The sequence below is a fragment of the Glandiceps talaboti genome, chromosome 16, assembly GCF_964340395.1.
Source record: "Glandiceps talaboti chromosome 16, keGlaTala1.1, whole genome shotgun sequence".
NCBI lineage: Eukaryota > Metazoa > Hemichordata > Enteropneusta > Spengelidae > Glandiceps > Glandiceps talaboti.
The window spans coordinates 11,904,301-11,922,876 of record NC_135564.1 but is presented as its reverse complement, the minus strand read 5'-3'; the positions used below and the strand labels follow the sequence as shown (position 1 = coordinate 11,922,876).

At 36.9% G+C, this 18,576-nt stretch overlaps 1 protein-coding gene across 1 annotated transcript; it reads right to left on the bottom strand.

Moving 5' to 3' along the window:
- Window positions 1-436: 436 nt before the first annotated feature.
- LOC144447114 (NXPE family member 3-like) lies at window positions 437-11,762 on the bottom strand. Its single transcript, XM_078137020.1, has 7 exons — window positions 11,683-11,762; window positions 11,107-11,122; window positions 10,429-10,557; window positions 8,746-9,476; window positions 7,967-8,182; window positions 7,217-7,437; window positions 437-1,266 (listed from the first exon to the last, which is right to left on the bottom strand). The coding sequence occupies exons 1-7, from the start codon at window positions 11,760-11,762 to the stop codon at window positions 437-439; spliced, it is 2,223 nt and encodes a 740-aa protein (XP_077993146.1).
- Between the last annotated feature and the right edge of the window lie 6,814 nt (window positions 11,763-18,576).

Here is an 18,576-nt window from a genome sequence, read left to right as displayed (position 1 = left end):
GCTACATTGTAATTTTTCTTCCGTGGCATATCGAAAAATCAAACTGGTCAGGAGTCTTGGACGGTGCCGTAAAATAGGATGTTGTTTACGACGATGTTGGTCGTAAATGTAAACCCCGTAACTCTATCATTCAAAGATAAACCTTTCAGGTTACACAGTCATTTTTTTTAATTTGTTTTTGCAATTCTTTTAAAACTTGAAACCAGACAAAACTTTTCATTCATTCATTCATTCATTCATTCATTCATTCATTCATTCATTCATTTGTTCGTTCGTTCGTTCGTTCGTTCATTCATATATTAAATCAACATTGATCTGTTCATGTGGTACGGCAATTGCACAGGGGTTTGGAACAAGTCGAAACTGTATGTGTATAGCACTTCAGAAACTAGTTTATTATTACAGTATTCTGACGTCATCAAACAGTTCATGCCATTTATTTCAGACAAACATGGGAAAGAAACATGAACACTTCTTCTTTGATGAGTTCCGTAGGCATATGGATGTCCATACCCTTTTTGTTGGCGTAGGCATAGTCAAAATTCATGTCCCATATATCAAGGAAAAAAATACCTGGTCCTCTGAATACTTGCTTAAGGGTACCTATCATATCAAACAACAACCAATGACTATTGACAGAATTTCGTTCATGTGGACCCTTAATAACTATTTTCGTGTCTGGACACCGTTTCATTAGCTGATCAACGCTTTCCTTGACAATGGTGAGACGGTCTAGAAAACTCTCCAAAGTCCACAAGTCAAAGTGAGCCCATAAACTTATCACAGCAATATAATTACATTGTGGAGCTTGCAGCCCGTTTAAAAGATCAGCAAAAAAGGGAAAGCGGTGGATGGGTATTTGCCAATGGCGACTCAACGCGTGGTGGCGAAATGCCAAGGTGATGTTGTTTTTCATATCTTGAAGCTCCCAATTGTAGTCGTCTTCTCCAGTCATTGTGTATGCATTTGGAATTGATTGTACACGTTCTCTCCACTTTTTTTGCAGATATATGTCATTCATTGGGTAACCAATAAGCTGGACGATTGCTTGGAACCACTGTCTCGTTGTAGAATCTCCCAGAAAATAAATTTCTTTATTCTTCAAACAATGTTGTATCTCATTAGTGTCTTTCCATTGTCTATTTTGACAAACCAATGATACCCAACGATCTTCCAGCCAGTAACCATCTGACAGGGGCTCTGGTAGCTCTGCCTTACATGGTGGTATTGAATACATTGAATAGTCAGGTAAAGAGTTCAATGAATCTGAAGAGAAATAAGAAATAAGAATAATCGACGACCAAAAATGTACACACTTGTACAATGTGCACATTTTCAGCATTTTGTAACTTTCAATTTTATCCATTTTTATCTATGAGTTTTTTAACCTGAAGAAGGCAATTGTTTATTGCCGAAACGATGGTACTAATAAAGATCACCTGAAGATTGTAGTAACTGGTTGAGTAGGTCCATTATTTTCACCTCACAATTTGTCAACATTTGATGTACTCCCGCTCATTTCTAATGACTTCAATTGTCGTAGTTGGACTGACTTTATTTCTTGGATCAATTCAAAAATGTTCACCAGCTTGGTAGATCAAATGGTTACTAACACACAAGCAGTTCAAAGTTAGTGTTTTTAGCACTGAGCTTTCGATCTGTAACTATGGAATTTGTCATGTTGATGACAGATCGAAGTTCAATGCTAAGAAAACTTGAACTGCGTTTTAAACCTTTATAAATCAAGAATATTCGATTGTAACTTCTCAATAGGAATGTCCTACAGGAGTGAGACATGTGTATATTATGTTTTATATAGAGAATTGGGATTTGAATTAGCCCCAGGACTTGTCTTAGTGTTACTGCATCTCACGGAGTTCGCTATTTTACAGAGTTTCTTGAGCTGAAATACAATGACCAGTTCCTAGGGAGATTTAGTCTCGTTTTCTTCAAATGTTTTGAGTTTGTTGTTTCATTTTTAGTTCTGTAATGTAAACCTAAGACAAGTCTATGGGCAAGGAGAGCTTCTTGAGACAATACGTCTTTCGCCCATTATTGGATTGACTTCGTTCTGAAGACCGTATGGTAGCCTTGCGTCGTCGATATTGACAGTTATCCCTAGGTGAAAGGTCATGACAGTAAATTTGTTCCACTATCCAAATATTGAAACAAAATACTGGCAGCGATGCTAGAAATGTATACTATTCAAAACGTATTTAATCATAATCCCTCCATGTTGGTGGTGGAGGGTCTATGATTTAATTTAGATAAATATCTTGTTTCGTTTTACAAATTTTTACACTTTAATGGTTGCTTATGATTTAATGGTGCTTATGATTTGGCTCCGTAACAACTGATCCTAAATGCCACTCTGATAATATAAAAATCATGTCATATACTGGTAATGACATAGTTATCATATTTACTTGTATCCCCAGATGAGGGAGGGGTGGCGGAGAGCTATTACAATGGGCTCAGTCCGTCTGTCCCTACATTAATTTTCTCTGACCGATCCAATTTCAGGCTGAAAGGTAAGACATACATATTATTCATGTCACTTTGTTTCGCGGCATACGCAAATTTGACCGAATGGTGACCATATTTGTTATGAAAAATTAATAATTGTTAGCACTGCCTAACTCAAAAATTGATAATCCGTCTCTGGATAAATTCTACATTTAATGGCCACAAAAAAACTCATCACCCGAAACAACTTGCAAGGTACATTTATAAGCCATTCATCAGAGAGAAATGTTTTCACTTCAAAAGTTATGTTTCCATTGAAATCGTTACACGTTTCCCTCCATATATGTAATAATCAATTTGTTTTCTATTTTTTGTGTATGTAGTTTGAGCCGATAGCCTATGCATGTGAAAACACATTCTTCTAATTACAACATATCTTTCGATCAATTGACTGGAAATAGTGACTTATTAACATCTCATGGTTCATTATAAAATTACGAACAAATTGTTATAACATAACAATAAAGTGCATATCATGGAATATATATACAAATACCAGAATTACCTTTGATCTCAAGAGACGTCGGGCCGTTAATGTCCACAAGTGCATTTGGTCTGGAGAGAAAACAAGAGGGAAACAGCAACGTCATTCCTTGTACACGCACGCACGCACGCACTCACGCACACAATTTATAATATGTGTCTGTTTGTCTGTCTGCCTGCCTGCCTGTCTGTCTGTCTGCCTGCCTGCCTGCCTGCCTGCCTGCCTGTCTGTCTGTCTGTCTGTCTGTCTGTCTGTCTGTCTGTCTGTCTGTCTGCCTGCCTGTCTTAGAAAACTGGTCGTTAAAACTGTCATCTTACTTGGTTTGTATATTGGTAATAACATGGCACCTGTTCTATAGATGTGATGGGTGCTGCTTGTATAAAGTTTGCTAATTTGCATAATTAATTGAATTGCCGAAATAGGGTATAATTCATCGGTGGTTTCTCAGAATTTGAACAAACTTGCTTGAAAATGTAAGAACATTACCATATGATCGATAGATCGTTTGGGCTGTTACGGTTCTTTCAATGCAAGAGAGGGCGCTGTACGTTTTCAATGCATTGTCACTGGCTATTTACTAGCGCAATGAGGTCAAAGGTTATGACTGTGTAACATTCGATTGTCAAGCTTTGATGACACGAGGAAAGCAGAAATATAAACAAAGTAGCTTTTTAATTTTTTTTAAAGTCCAATTTCACATAATATGTGCAGAACAAATGCGCACAGGAGTTTGTTGTTCTCAAACCTAAATGAGGATATCCACTTTCGTTTTCATTTTTCAAAATTACATCCGTTTTGTAGTTGTCATATCCATGGTTACAGATTTAATAGATATCGACATTACATGTATGTCACCACAATCCAAGATAACAGCACTCCAAGTATCAATTAAACATATAATTCCAATTGTACAGCAAATTTCATAAAAGTAAAAACATTTGCCATGGCATGGTTGATTATTTATTAGCCTAAATTAATTGAACACGAAAACAACTAGCATTTCCAACTTGTATTATTTCACACCTAGCCCAGCTTTCTCCGAAGTAAACGGAAGATAGGAGGTTAGGAAGCCGCTATAAAAGTTCAACCTGTAGTTTCCTCTAAAAAAAAAGAGAGACAAGTTTGGTGCGAAATGAAAGGTGGTTTTTATGATAATAGCAAATTGTATTCTTGGACCAGGCTGTGCTATGTCATTCTTTATCAGATTGTTGGTATGTAACTTGTTTTCTTTTGGATTTGATTAGTTTGACATATATAACGTAATTTCTTCTTGCTGTCATGGCAACATTTTAAGATCACCAGTTTTCTATATATGGCTAAACTGTGTAGTCCCTGGAAATTAATAATTCAAAACAATCTAAAATAGATCACCCTAGGGGGGTGTGTGTGTATGTGTGTATGTGTGTGTGTATGTGTGTGTGTGTGTGTGTGTGTGTGTGTGTGTATGTATGTGTGTGTGTGTGTGTGTGTGTGTCTATCTCGGGAGATAATGGTAGCGCCTTGATCGGTCAAGATCAGTCCTATTTAGAGCAGCGTCTTGAGTGACTCAAACCAATTCTTACATGACAGTCTCTCCCGCAGGAAATGCAGACAAAGTTGGAGAGAGGGTCGAAAGTCTGCATCTATTGCCACTGTTTCGTGTGTTGTCTCCTGTCCTCCAGCTATTGGTTGCGTTTTAACACGCCCCTTTTTATTCCTTCTCGAATAGTGTAGCGCCAGCCGCTGCGGTAGTCTGCTTGCAGTTCCCAGTTGTCCAAGTCGATGCCTGTGAGTTTCAGTTCACGCTTGCAGACGTCCTTGAAGCACAGTATTGGGCGGCCTACTGGGCGATGACCTGTGGTCAGCTCACCATACAAAACGTCCTTTGATATGCGACCATCATTCATTCAGTGCACGTGTCCCAGCCATCGCAGTCTACGCTGACATAGGAGGAGATGCATGCTCAGGGCTCCAGGTCGGTGGTGTTGGTGACTTTGTCTCGCCATGTAAGGGGTGGACCATTTGATATCCTGGGGGGGGGGGCTTGGAAGATTTCAGGAAATAAAAGATGCCAAGTGGATTTGCTTGAAAAAAAAATCCGGATATGAGTGGGTGATGGAAAAAAAAGATGGACCACTGCTGCTAGAAAAAAAAAATCTTGACAGGGAAATGATGCACAGGTTCGAGTATACTGTTCAACCTGCTCGCACCTCTCCAACCAGGACACTTGTCAAATCATGACAAACAGTTTCAAACACATGTCAGGGACCAGTCAGTTTCGTTAGCCTGTGGTACATATATATATTTGTTCTTGTCTCTGTTACTTTCATAAATGGTTTAAATATTACTTCATGTAAGGGTTCAAACATAACTATACATAAAATTATACATATAATACATGTATTACCTAGCTACCACACTAGTTACAGAACATGCCATGTAATTTTTTGGCTGTTTCACAATCAGTGCTTCACTTATCTTGCACTTTGGGGCAAAAGTGAACTTGACTGTTTTGTAATGGTAATCTTCACACTATTACTATATTACTATTGGATAGTTTATAAAAGAACTTAATCTAAATTGTTCTAGTCTCTTCAGTATGAATTTGTCAGAAGGGATGATATACTTCTTATTTCAGACACTACATGTATCAACACCACAACTCAAATTCAAGTTTCTATTGTACACTAGGTATGACCTCCTAAAGTGCTCTAACACATCAGTAACTTTACTATACATGCAATATCAATGCCCCTATACCAATGTTACAGGCCCACTTTTATAACATGGAAAACCTATTTAAAAAGGTTATATTTACTTTAGCTTTTCGATGCTTGGCAATATATATCTCAGAGGCTATGAATAACCTAAAAATTGCCTAAATAGAAACAAAAAACTACAGATCTGGCAGAGGGAGACCCCTTGGACTCCATCACCCCAGAGGCCACTCATTCGTTAAACCAACAATAAGATTCACCAAAATTGGTAAAAAAAAGCTTGAAAAGCTTCTAGGGGAGACCCCCTAGGACCCCCCCCCCATAAGAGGTAGACATGTCCAAGCCTCAAATCAAAGTTCTTCCCCCCACCTCTTACTGCCAAGATGCTATGAAACTTTATTTCAAAAATGTTTCAACCATGTGTAGTTGCTTTTTACAAAAATTGTTAGAGCTGTCTTGTAAAGCTTGCAAATTATTGTCTGAAAGTGTCTGTTAATAGCCTGAAAATTGGCTTTAAGAGTAAAAATCATCCAGAGCTGTTAAGGGGACACCCCCTAGAAACCCCCCCTCCCCCATAAGAGGTAGACATGTTCCAGTTTCAAATCAAAGTTTTTTCCTCCACCTCTTACTGTCAAGATGCTATGAAACTTTATTTCAAAAATGTTTCAACCTTATGTAGTTGCTTTTACATGTTAGAGCTGTCTTGTAAAGTTTGTAAATTATTGTCTGGAAGTGTCTGTGAATGGCCTAAACATTGCCTTTAGAAGTAAAAATCCTCCAGAACCCCCCCCCCCCCATTCACACACGCACTCACACAAGAGTTAGACATATCCCAGTCTCAAAGCTCTTCCCTCTACAGCTTACTGTCAGATGCTATGAAACTTTATTCACGGGGTCAGTGACTTTTTGTTGGCCCAATGGAAAATAACACTGACACCCCCATTCCCCCAAGCTGGAGAAACTGACCTGTCTATCTAAATGTCTGAGCTCACCAATCAAGTTTCCGATTTGTATTTTCAGTGTGTCATCATACCATGGCATAAAAACTGTCAATGATGTTTATTTAATTGAAAATCAAACATGTATGAAATATGTAGTTTTCTAAATAAAATGTGTGTGTGATAGAACAGCATCTTTTTACTCTCTGTATTACCCTGTGTGAAAACCAAACAGAAAATTGTGGCAACAAATGTAGGTGTTCAACATTGACGTAAAAAAAATCCGGATATCTCAAAGAAGTTGCCAGCATAGGCGAAGGAGAAAAAAAATAATTCTCAGGCAAGCAGGTGGGAAAAAATAATGACTCTCCACCAATCTTCCAAGCCCCCCCCCCCAGGATATCGAATGGTCTAGCCCTAATACCGAGGATTCGTCGTATACGTAGGCAGCGAAGGTGGAAGCTCTCAAGACGGTTCTCTTGCCTAGCATAAGTTGTCCATGATTCACTGCCATACCTGAGGACACATGATAAACCTTGAATTTGGTCACCATGGTCAGCTGGTTCTCAGACCTTTAGTGGTCTGAGGTTGGTTGTTGTCCCCCTCCCGGGGTCCCACTCTCTTGCTCAATTGGGCAGCAATACGCTGGTCGATTTCCCTGTCAAGTGACAGGTTGCTGGTGATGGTAGAGCCAAGGTAGGTGAAGTGGTCAGTGCTTTCAAGGACTTCGTTGTCGATATTGGTTGATAGTGGTGCAGAGACGAGCTGGCCCATGACCTTTGCTTTCTTGATGCTGATAGTCAACCCAAACTAGGTAGGTATATTATATTTATCAAGGGAACTCGATGATTTGTTCCTACCAGACGGAACGACAATTGCTAAACCATCTGACCACATCCCTAACCCTCACATATTTTTATTTGCGTTTCACGGCCACCGGCCCAAATGCAAAGGTGGATGCATCAGAAAAAAAGTGGTATGAGCAAAAACAAATGATAAGATAAATACAATGTGAAAGACTCTGAAAATACAATCGTTCTGAGAGAAATTCACTGAAAATCGATATATACAATCAAATGATAATGGAAGCAATCACGTCAAACATACCTTATCTCTAAGCCTGATTGCTTTATGTACAAAATTGAAGAGTTTAAGCAAAAATTTGAATCGGTTGATCTCATAAACGTACTAAACTTAAAGTAATTTGGTTCTAAAAACATATCACATGGCAAGTATTGGATTCTTAAATTATTATAAAGTGGGCATATTACGAGAAAGTGATATTCGTCCTCTACCATATTGTGTTACAGATTTTGCAAAACCTTTCTGTTGGAGGGATGTTGCGTCTCCTCCCGTTTTCTATTTTAAGAGGAAGTACTGATAATCGTAAACATGCAAGTGCCCGAATAGCTTGTCGGTTACAGTTAAGATAAAGATATTTTTCAGATTCCAGTAGATTCTTGAAGTGAATATATGTGCGAAGTTTGGGTTTCAATTCCAAGTTTTCCTTCCATTGTTGTTTAAGTACGTCTTTAACTCTGAGTTCAAAAGTGGAAAGAAAAAGTTGTTTGTCACCAACTTCCTGGGCAATCCAGGCAAAACCAAAACCAAAAGAATATAAACTTTTCTAACCAAGGTGGCCCATGTATTTCTGCCCATGTTGTCTAGATTGTAGAGCATTAAATATGCTTGCTTTGCATTGAAATTCTGTGTGTGGGCATCTCAAGTAGATTCAACCAGAATTTAATACAGCGCTTTAAAGTGGTATAATAAATTGGCAGACGGCCTCACATACATACATACATACATACATACATACATACATACGTACGTACGTACGTACGTACGAACATACATACATACATACATACATACATACATACATACATACATACATACATACCACACAAAACAGTTCGTCACCCCCATTTTTACATTCATACTGTATGTCGCCTGTTACAAGGAAATTCAATTTCGAGAACACAATTTTGTAGGTAGGTATGCAGGTAGGTCGTTGCCTTTCTTATTTTTGTGAGAAGTAGGGATTTTTAAAATTGGGTGCTTAAGATTCTCGATTACGGTGGATGATTTCAGAACTTACTTTTTAAACAAATTCGATGTAACTGCATCCTTCGTGACAGTTCCCTTCGGTTTACGACTGACGTCTATAAATGACAGCGTACTGCAAGGTAGAGACTTTGGTGGATCGCACAGAAATGTAGTCTTTCCCAAAGCACCATGGGGGAACTGACACTTGTTGTCCCATGTCCCTTCTCGTTGTATATAACAATTTTGTTTTTCTGTCACTTTTCCTTGTTTGAATATTCCAAACCAAGCAGCCTTCATTTCTGTTTTACGGTACACATTTTCCAGCCATAGAATAGCTTCTCTTTGAAGAACTAAAGTAAATTTCAAAGTCATGGTCCCACCACTCCCAGCATAGACACGTACACTGTATGTACCATTGTTATGGTCAACAACTTTACCCGATGTTGCGAATTTATTTCGTTGATTATACATAGTCACCCTCCAGAGATCTCCTCCGAAAGGTCGCTGCAAACAATGAATGTCTTTCGCAATTATTTGGAATTTTAGGATGTCACCTCTAAATGTATCACTGGAGTTTTGTACACGTTTGTATAGCGATTGTTTCGGATCAGTTCTACCACGACTACCAATAACAGCTGATGATATATTCCACGTGGTTTGGACACTGTGGAAAAGGTTGTGTTCTGCTTGTAAATCACACAAGAATGGTAACGTCCCTAGTGTTACTCTAGGATCCTTCTTCAGGGGTGGTACTCTATATTTGCTGCTACGTGATGAAGACAACTGCAATGAAAGTGGTTAAAAACCAATGTGTAATATTTTGTATTTGTGTGTTGAAAAAACAAAGTAAAAAATGCCGTAAACGAAATAAATTAGAAAGTTATATTGCTGTTTAATAAAGAGGCTTTGTAATAAAAACGATTGTAATGCAACACTTTAACATGAACATAAAATAGTTTATCATTCAAAAAGAAACTTTTGCTGGTCCAGAAAAAGAGAAATTTTGGAACAGAAAAATATAGTTCTCCCCTAAACATTGTTGCACACTGAACGGAAAATGTTCTTACAGGGCCTTTTTGCTTTGTCTTCTATCTTTTCCACGACTTCACTTTCTCATTATTTCATTATAAACATCAACTCATGACTACACATCAGTTGTTAGAAAATTATACATATTTTATCGAAAATACCTATCACTAATTTTGACACAAAAGAGAACAATGTAGATAAACTACTGTCTAGATAGACGCAATGTCAATGATAATGCATGAATGAATATGATTATAACTATTAATAATTCCACACTGACTGCAAGTGAGACATTTATTTCATCAAGCAATCATGTATTTGCTAAAATTTTAGTTACTTATTAAAATTTGTTACATTATTGTTATTTCTAATTGGTCGATTTTTATCGTGGGTAGTCACGGTTGTGACAAGCTTAACTCTTTAGCGAAAGCTTGGTTTTGAATCAAGCAACATGTTAGTCAAACTTGTCTCTATACATATATATGGCAGTACTCAATATTCAATATCGTGGCACATTTTAGATCATACATATGTACTTTCAGTCACAGATACCACCACACCATGTCTCGTGAATGGTTACTTGCAAATTCAATGCGTTTCGGCGATTGGGGTATTGGTCAAATAAGTCAATGTTATTATTATCTAACACTATATAGTTATAACAAAGGCCCAGTTGCAAATACTGCAGCTTTACTAACCAGCTTACCCAAAACATGTCCAGTAAACAATAGAGCATCGTTGTTGCTAGAAGTAATAGTACTACGCACAGTAGTTTATATTGGCGTTTACTTTGACACAGAATACCCATCATGTCACCTGCTTGTATATGTGGAGCCTACCTGGGGAATAAGATAAATGTTCAAAGGTCAATTGCATGCTTAGGAGTAATGTATATGTACTGCTAATAAAGATATGTTGACATGAACTATCCTACCTTGTCTTTCTAATTCACCAAACAACAGCAACGCACATATTCTACGTCAATTCTTCTGTTGCTCCAAATATGACCCATACGTTCCAAATCACCTGATTGTTCATAAATTGTGCTTCGAGCGAAAACGTCTGACTCCTCGCATGCCAGTTACTATGTGCCTACTGCATTAGTTTAATACCAAAAATCTTTGAAAGGTACACGGACAATTGACATATATAAGCTAAACTGCCGACTTACATTTTACAGTGCAGGTGAGCTTCATTTTTATATCATTTGAACTATGATTAAGCCACATTTCTTAGAAAGCTTATATAATTCAAAATTGTCGCATTAAAGTGATTAATTATGGTACATATATTATCCGTTCCTATATTAGATGTGAGTTTTATTTCAAGCTGTTTTCTGAATATTAACTGTATTCCCCAAAAGTTCAATGTGGAATCCACGAACCTGGCAAGGACTCGTTCTGTAACAAAATGACAGTCCCAAATCGAGCAGTTTTTCCGTTTTACACATCCGTAGTTATGTTATTAACCCCGGTGCACATACACTGTCAGCTGCCTCGAGAAAACAAATACATAAATATTTTAAGCATGTACCACTCTCTAATTTTGAAGCATGTGTATGTGTATTTAGCCACTTCTTTAATGATATTCTCATTTTTACTGTTCATTATATTAAGGAATTTTTCTGTGTCTGTCAAATCTGGGGGCCATATTTTAAAGTGTGCTAATACTGATTTTTTTTCGTCCGTGAACATTTTACAGTTTAAGATAAAGTGTTGCTTATCTTCAATTTCATTGGTTTGGCACATGGGGCATGTTCTACTGGCTATGTCTTGTTTATTGTGTCTACCTGTTTCTATTTTTAGTATATGTGAGCAGATCTATGGAGAGGATTTTTTGTAATGTAAAAATTTCTCACATGTAGTATCTTTTTTTTATTTGTCTATATGTACGGAGTTTATTTTTATTGTTTTGTCCTTTGTTATCATTGTATAATATGTCTATGGATTGTCTGTCATACAGTTCTTTTGGTTTCTCTTTGGCTATATTGATTAATCTAGAATCACCCGCTGTATCAATTTCTGTCCATTCCTCCTCCATATTTATTAATATTGAGATCTGCTTGATACCTGTTACCCAGTTTTGTGTCCTATACCAAGTTTGAATGCTTCATTTACAAGAGAATCTGTTGGTTTCTGTTTAATTTTTATCCAATACTTTACTGCTTGTATTAAACCAAATAAAATTCGGGGGGGGGGGGGGCTACGTCCTAGTTCTGGTAAACATGCTTTAATTGTGTGATTTGGGGCTAACCTGGAGTAGAAATGTATGTACTATGTATACGATAAAAGTAAATCGTTTTCCAAGCTAAGGGAGCGAAGTTTTTACGGCCGGGGATTAAATCGGGGGGGGGGGGCATCATTTTTACAAAGTGAATAAAGGGGGGATCACCTCATTTTCAACAACTGAACGAAATCATGAACCACCCTGCTATACTTAAATTTCCGTACAACAAACGTTTAAGGGAGTGTCCAGATTTTACTTCCAGGGGGGGGTAACGGGGGGGGGGGGCTAAACAAAAAATTCACAATTTCCTAGGGGGGTCATGGAAAAAAAGCATGATTATTTAATGCAACATAAATCAACTGCAATTCTGGCACTTGTCAAAGTAACTTGTCCGCGAGGATGTGCAAGATTTGTTTCATCACAATCACTATCAGTGTAATCATCAGCTATTAGTATCACAATTGCCTCCATCACTGCCTAGAACATGCATTACAGAAGTGTCATTTTCAGTCTCAGAGTCACTATCTGTTTCATTCATGTCCATGATATTAGTTTCAATTTCATTAATTTTGCAGCCAGTTTTCTAGATCTAAATTCTGGTGTTCCTACTACGTGAGTGGATATTATGTCTAATTGTTCTCTTTTTAATTTTCTCTGTTTTGGTAATTTATGCTCATCAAGATATCTATCTAACTCTTTCATATTCAATTCCACTCAAGAATTAGAACAACTTCAACCAGTCATAGTCATTATATATCTTGTTTTCTCTTTTTTTCTGTTGCTCTTCCCGATGTTTGGATCTAATGTTTTTTACTCTCTCCAGATTTATCAGATATTCAATGTAGTTTTGACAACACTTATGCTGACAATATATTTCTCTGCATAACGAGATATAGAAATTTCATCATGTAATTCATCAAAAGCATACAGCCTTTTATGTTGGCATGGGGTTGGAAGTCATCTATAGTTTGGTTTGTGTTTGCGAAATCACCTTATACTGGAAATAGAAGTTAAACTTATATATCAGTCAAAGTATACCAAGCAAAAATGTTGATATTTAAATTAGATCTGTTTTTGACTATTCCTTCTAACAATAAAAATGTTCACATTTACACTTGCATTGTTGACAAGCTGAGCAATACAAACTGGCATTGGAACTAAAGTGACGTATCTAAAAAGTCGAACAGTTGTAATTGTTAAGTATTTAAATTAATTATACCCGCATTGCCCAATGGAAATGTGGTGTTCTTGCCATTGTGCATGAAATGGTTATCTTTTTTTTTCAATATAATGATTTACCCTGTAAACGTTTATACACATAAACTTTATAAGTTATTGATCAGTATTTTTTTAGCACAATTGAACAAACGTTCAGAGGTTCAAAGGCTATACGCATGGCGCTGAAGCTGTGTGTGTGTGTGTGTGTGTGTTATGTAATTGTATGCATACATACATACATACATACATACATACATACATACATACATACATACATACATACATACATACATACATACATACATACATACATACATACATACATAAATAAATAAATAAATAAATACACACATACATACATACATACATACATACATACATACATACATACATACATACATACATACATACACACACATACACACACTCACACACACATCCTGTGAAGGAGGAGAAATTCAGACACCACTTGAGAACGCACTCGAAACCTAGCTGACTGGTGGGTCCTGGTACGCCTTCCCGACATACCCCTCTTACAGAACTGACGTAACTTATAAAGGGTCTTTTAAGTTCATCTCACCTTGACATTTATTAATAGGTAGCTATGTATCCCCCTTTCAGGATTTCTTTTCGTTAATCAAAATGACACTTGATAGGCTTAAAGAATGTTGACAAACAAAATGATACCAAAGAGCGCGAGCGTTCTAAAAAGTATTAGGATAGTTTTACTCATGACCTCAGGTGACCCCTTTGTCACGTTTAAAGCTCCCCATGCAAAGACTAGCAAAGCAGTTTGGTAATATTTCACAGTGGGTACAGTAAGTCCGCCCACCAGTATGACCCAACAAGTTGATAAGCACACCTATGCAAACTTCTTTTGTTTCGAGGTTTGATTGGTTTGTCTAGTTACACTGAGAGATAGGCCCTAAATACTTCAATAATGAAGCGATATAAAGTAGACGTTAGGAATGTCATTTTGTACAATTTGTTTCATATATCCTAATATTCAAATTACCCATTATTTGCTAAAATTCAACACATTCAGCATGTGAGATTATTCAAGACTTTGACGATCGTAAAAAAAAAAACTTAAAAAAAAACTGGGTGTGTTTCTAATCGTTCTTACATCGTTGCCGCTTTCAACGGTATGAGATATGTCTAGCTTGACTAAATAAAGCTGAGAGTTTTTATGGAAACATACTACTATACTATCGTCAAAAAGGCTATGAAAACATACAGACCTAACCCAACGCAAACCTTCAACACGACACGGCATGCAAATAATACTGAGCGTTTTCTTCGCACCCGCCATTTTGGTGGTCAGCGACCAGAACAGCTAACAATACAACTTTTGACATTTTTTGGATCCCATTGTTTAGAAATCATAGCTTTTCAACTCTCAAAAACAATAATTTACATTACTTTACCACATAAAACTGCTTATCTTGTCGGTCTGTTTTTCTAATAACTTACCGCTGATGACGATTTTTAGTTTCTATAGAAGGCCGTGCCAAACGCCATGAATGTAGAAAACTATTTCAGTCTGTCTGGCAATGTTGTCAATGAGTAACTAGTTATGGTCTGTCAGTGGGAATTGCCGTTAACTTTTGATTAATGACACTCTTTTGATAATCAATGATTACCTTTTATGTCATACATAAATGGCGGGAAAATGTGTTATGGGTGGACAATTCAATGAAGTCCATAGATTTTACAAAATGAAGATGACCCCCCCCCCCTCCGGGATAAACGTTAAATGTGTCCCTGATATGACAATTATCACGGAAATCAGTTGAGTGATAACAAATCGTAGTCTGACTCGGCAGAATCTTTGTAACATTGCATTGCTATATTCTATCAAGTTGTCTGGCTCAACAAAAATCTTATTTAAATCATTTTGGCTCGGCTTAAATGTAATTAGCATTGCTACATGTAATCGCCTGGCAGCCTACAAAAATGTTACACTTTAAAGTGACCAATGGATGATATAGGGAGTATTTGGTTTGAATTTTTAATTTATAAAACCTATTTATCACGTTTTCCTACTTGAAAAGAACGTGGAAGAGCATGGACAAATCCATGCTTGCAATTATGATCAATACATTGCAAAAAGCTAAAATTGCGTACAAATTGTACGTACAATAACAAACATTTGACACACTTTTTTAATATTTGCAATTTATTGAGTTACAAACAAGAGCGAAAAATATAGTAAAGTTGTTTTATCAATTAAAAATCGAAATTCTCATCCCATATGGCCACTTTAATTCATTTATATGCCTGAAAAAAGTGCATGCTGTCACAATGTATATGATATGATTGGGTACGACCTGCTAAGGTAATCTTGTATAGTGGACACACCGAGAATGCTACAGTGTTGTCAGGCAATGAAAGCACAAGCAGTGTTACAGAGAATTTGTCAATACCGTACAACTTTTCTGTTTGATACAACCACACAGAAACCAATAAGAAACTGGACATGCTACACTTTAAGATAGCAAGATTGAATGAGTACAGTTTCTTGCTTGTCTAAGTGAAACGAACTACACATGGCACCATACAGACATCAAGTGAACACCTCAGAAGGACATTTTATGTTCCCTTCATCAGGTGTTTGATACTAAGAAAAACATTGGCAACCGAATGTCTGCATGAAGTTGTAATACATTGAAATGTTTTATTTCATTTAGACTAAATATAGCAAACAAATGCGATATTGTTATTGGAGTGTGGCATATGCAGTTTCTTGTTGGTTTCTGCTTGGTTGTATCAAACACAAAAGCTTCACGTGCACGGTATTGTGAAATTCACTGGAGTATGATCTTGTTGCAACAGACGATACAATGTTAGTAAAGCTATTTTTTGTGCAAGACCATAAAATGTAGCAATACTAGTAGGATTTCCTTGAGGCAGACGACGTTTTGTTCCTCGTCAACTAGTTATGTCAGATAATATCGGTCAACAACGAACGAAACGAGCTGTACAGTACTAGTTCTAGCAATTAAAATTGGAACCCGGCGTTGGCAGTCCCTGGATGTGTGGGTACCCATGTTTGTTAGCAAAATTTAAAATGCACCCGCTTTTCCGGAATATTTTAATGAAAAACACCCCCCTTTTTAGTGAACTTGGAGAAAATCACTGCAAAAAACACCCACTTATTTCCTAAATCCGGGAGGTTAACTTCAAGGACACCTAATCCATACACCGTTGCACGTACACTGCCTGCCCTAATACTATTGTTTACCATAGCAACCTTTTACGATTCCACGGACCTAGATGGCCGACAAAAAACGACCCCTTCCTGTGAAATTTTTAACAAGCATGTGTACCCGCTTCGTCTAAGTTAAAGTCAATGTGCAATATGTGACAACATAGAGTATTGGCGCTACACAAGTTTTTCGCGAAACAATGACTTCTCTCCTGTAAACGAATTATCCATATATATAAAGACAAAGTAACCATCCTATCTGGCATTGGTCAGTTTGCACAAATTTATGACGTAATGTATTTATTTATTTATTTATTTATTTATGTATTTATTTATTTATTTATTTATGTATTTATGTATTTATGTATTTATGATGTAATGTAGCATAGTTACATACTTCCATAGTTACATACTTCCATAGTTCCATTCTGACAGTTAGGCCCTCCTGGGCCTTTGACTTCAGATCAGAATATATTCCAGGTTGGGCGCACACACAATAATCCTAATATGAAGTATCAGTTTCTGGGTTGTATTTGATGTCCTATCCCTCTAAGTGAGTGTTCAAGTCTTCTTTCAAATGTTTGGGTGGTTAGTGCAGTAACAACACTAGGTTTGTTCCAGGTGTTGACTGATCTGTTGATGAAAAAGTATTTCCTAATGTATCCCTTTTGGCATGTTCCTTTTAGATTTTGTATTTGTGTTTTTTTTGTGTTAAAGTGTATGTAAATAGGTTTCCAATTTTTCCGACTTTTTGCCTCCAAATGATGTAGTTTTCATGGGTGATTAAAGATTTGTATGACGTTTTTGACAAAACTACGATATTAATAATGAAAAATTGATTTTTTTTTAAAATCTGCGATGAGCATTTTGCTTCGGGAGTCACGATCGCTGTGTCCATGTTTTTTTTACCATGCTTGAACGTTGCGTGGTAGAGGGGGCCGTCAACGATTGAGTCTACACTGATTTTCTCACAAAGATTTGGGAGTTCTAATCAGCCTGCTTCTTTTCAACATACAGGGGATAAGTTTCCAAACGTTTTCAATGATGTCTTAGTACTGCACAGCTCGCCCAGGAAAAAAAACTAACGTAAAAGACGCAATAACGATGGAATAAAGGTAAATACAGGAAAACCAGCCTATCTAACATCAGATTTTAATCAGATTGCATGCTACGGTACTTTTCACACGTATTACAGTGCAATTCCTTTTAGACATATTCATGACCTTATTGTATGACTTTGATTTCCTTGTCAGTGAATGAAGACCAGTCATTTATAAATGCAAAATTTAATGCATTGTTCGCAAGATTGAGAGCAGTTGAATGTGACAGAGTGAGTTCAGAGCCAGAGGTTCGTCGGACTGTCTAGCGTGTTCTCCAGTCCGGAGCGTGTCTAGTCACACGTTGAGCGGCTGTACTGGGTGCTGTAGCGGTAGACATCCGAGTCGCCCTGCTACCCTGGCACGCAGTGTATCCTCAGTGCTCACCGTCAATAAATTATTTGGCCGTTCCTGAACTGTTCTGATTTTTTCTGGTAATGATGATTTCACAAAATCCTTTAAAGATTGACAACCGATCATACCTTCAATTTTACATAGACGTTCACATGAAATATACGAATGGCGGTTCAAACCACAGGCATTTGTTTCCCGAGTTATGTCTCAGAATATGTCTATCAGAATACAATAAAATGTCGATAATATCGTTAATATTGACGTATTTAGCCAACTATATATGGAAGGGGTAAAATTACACTTGTTTCTGTGATCGCACAGGTTCACTCGCCGCGAAAGAAGACATATGTTAACCATAACAAACCGGATGTGTCCTATAAAATCTTTTATATAGCTTAGTTTTAATGAAAAATTTGCATAATTAATGATTTTAGGTAACTAGGTTGTATCTTAAAAATGCAAGCTTCAAATTTCGTATAATATGATACGTACATCAACCATTCTAATACGCACCTGTCCTATGAAGTTTGTTGCTACAGCTTTTTCCTTTAATGAGTATTTTGAATAATGAATGATATTCAATAATTAAGCAGTATCATACACTCTTACATACATTAACCTAAGAAAGCACGCTTGTCCAAAAAACAAAGCCTCAAAAATTTGAATCATTTAAAGTCATATTGACATAAATAATAATAAATAAAGATCAAGTAGAAAGTTTGCACAGTGGAGGTCAGTTACCATTTAGAGA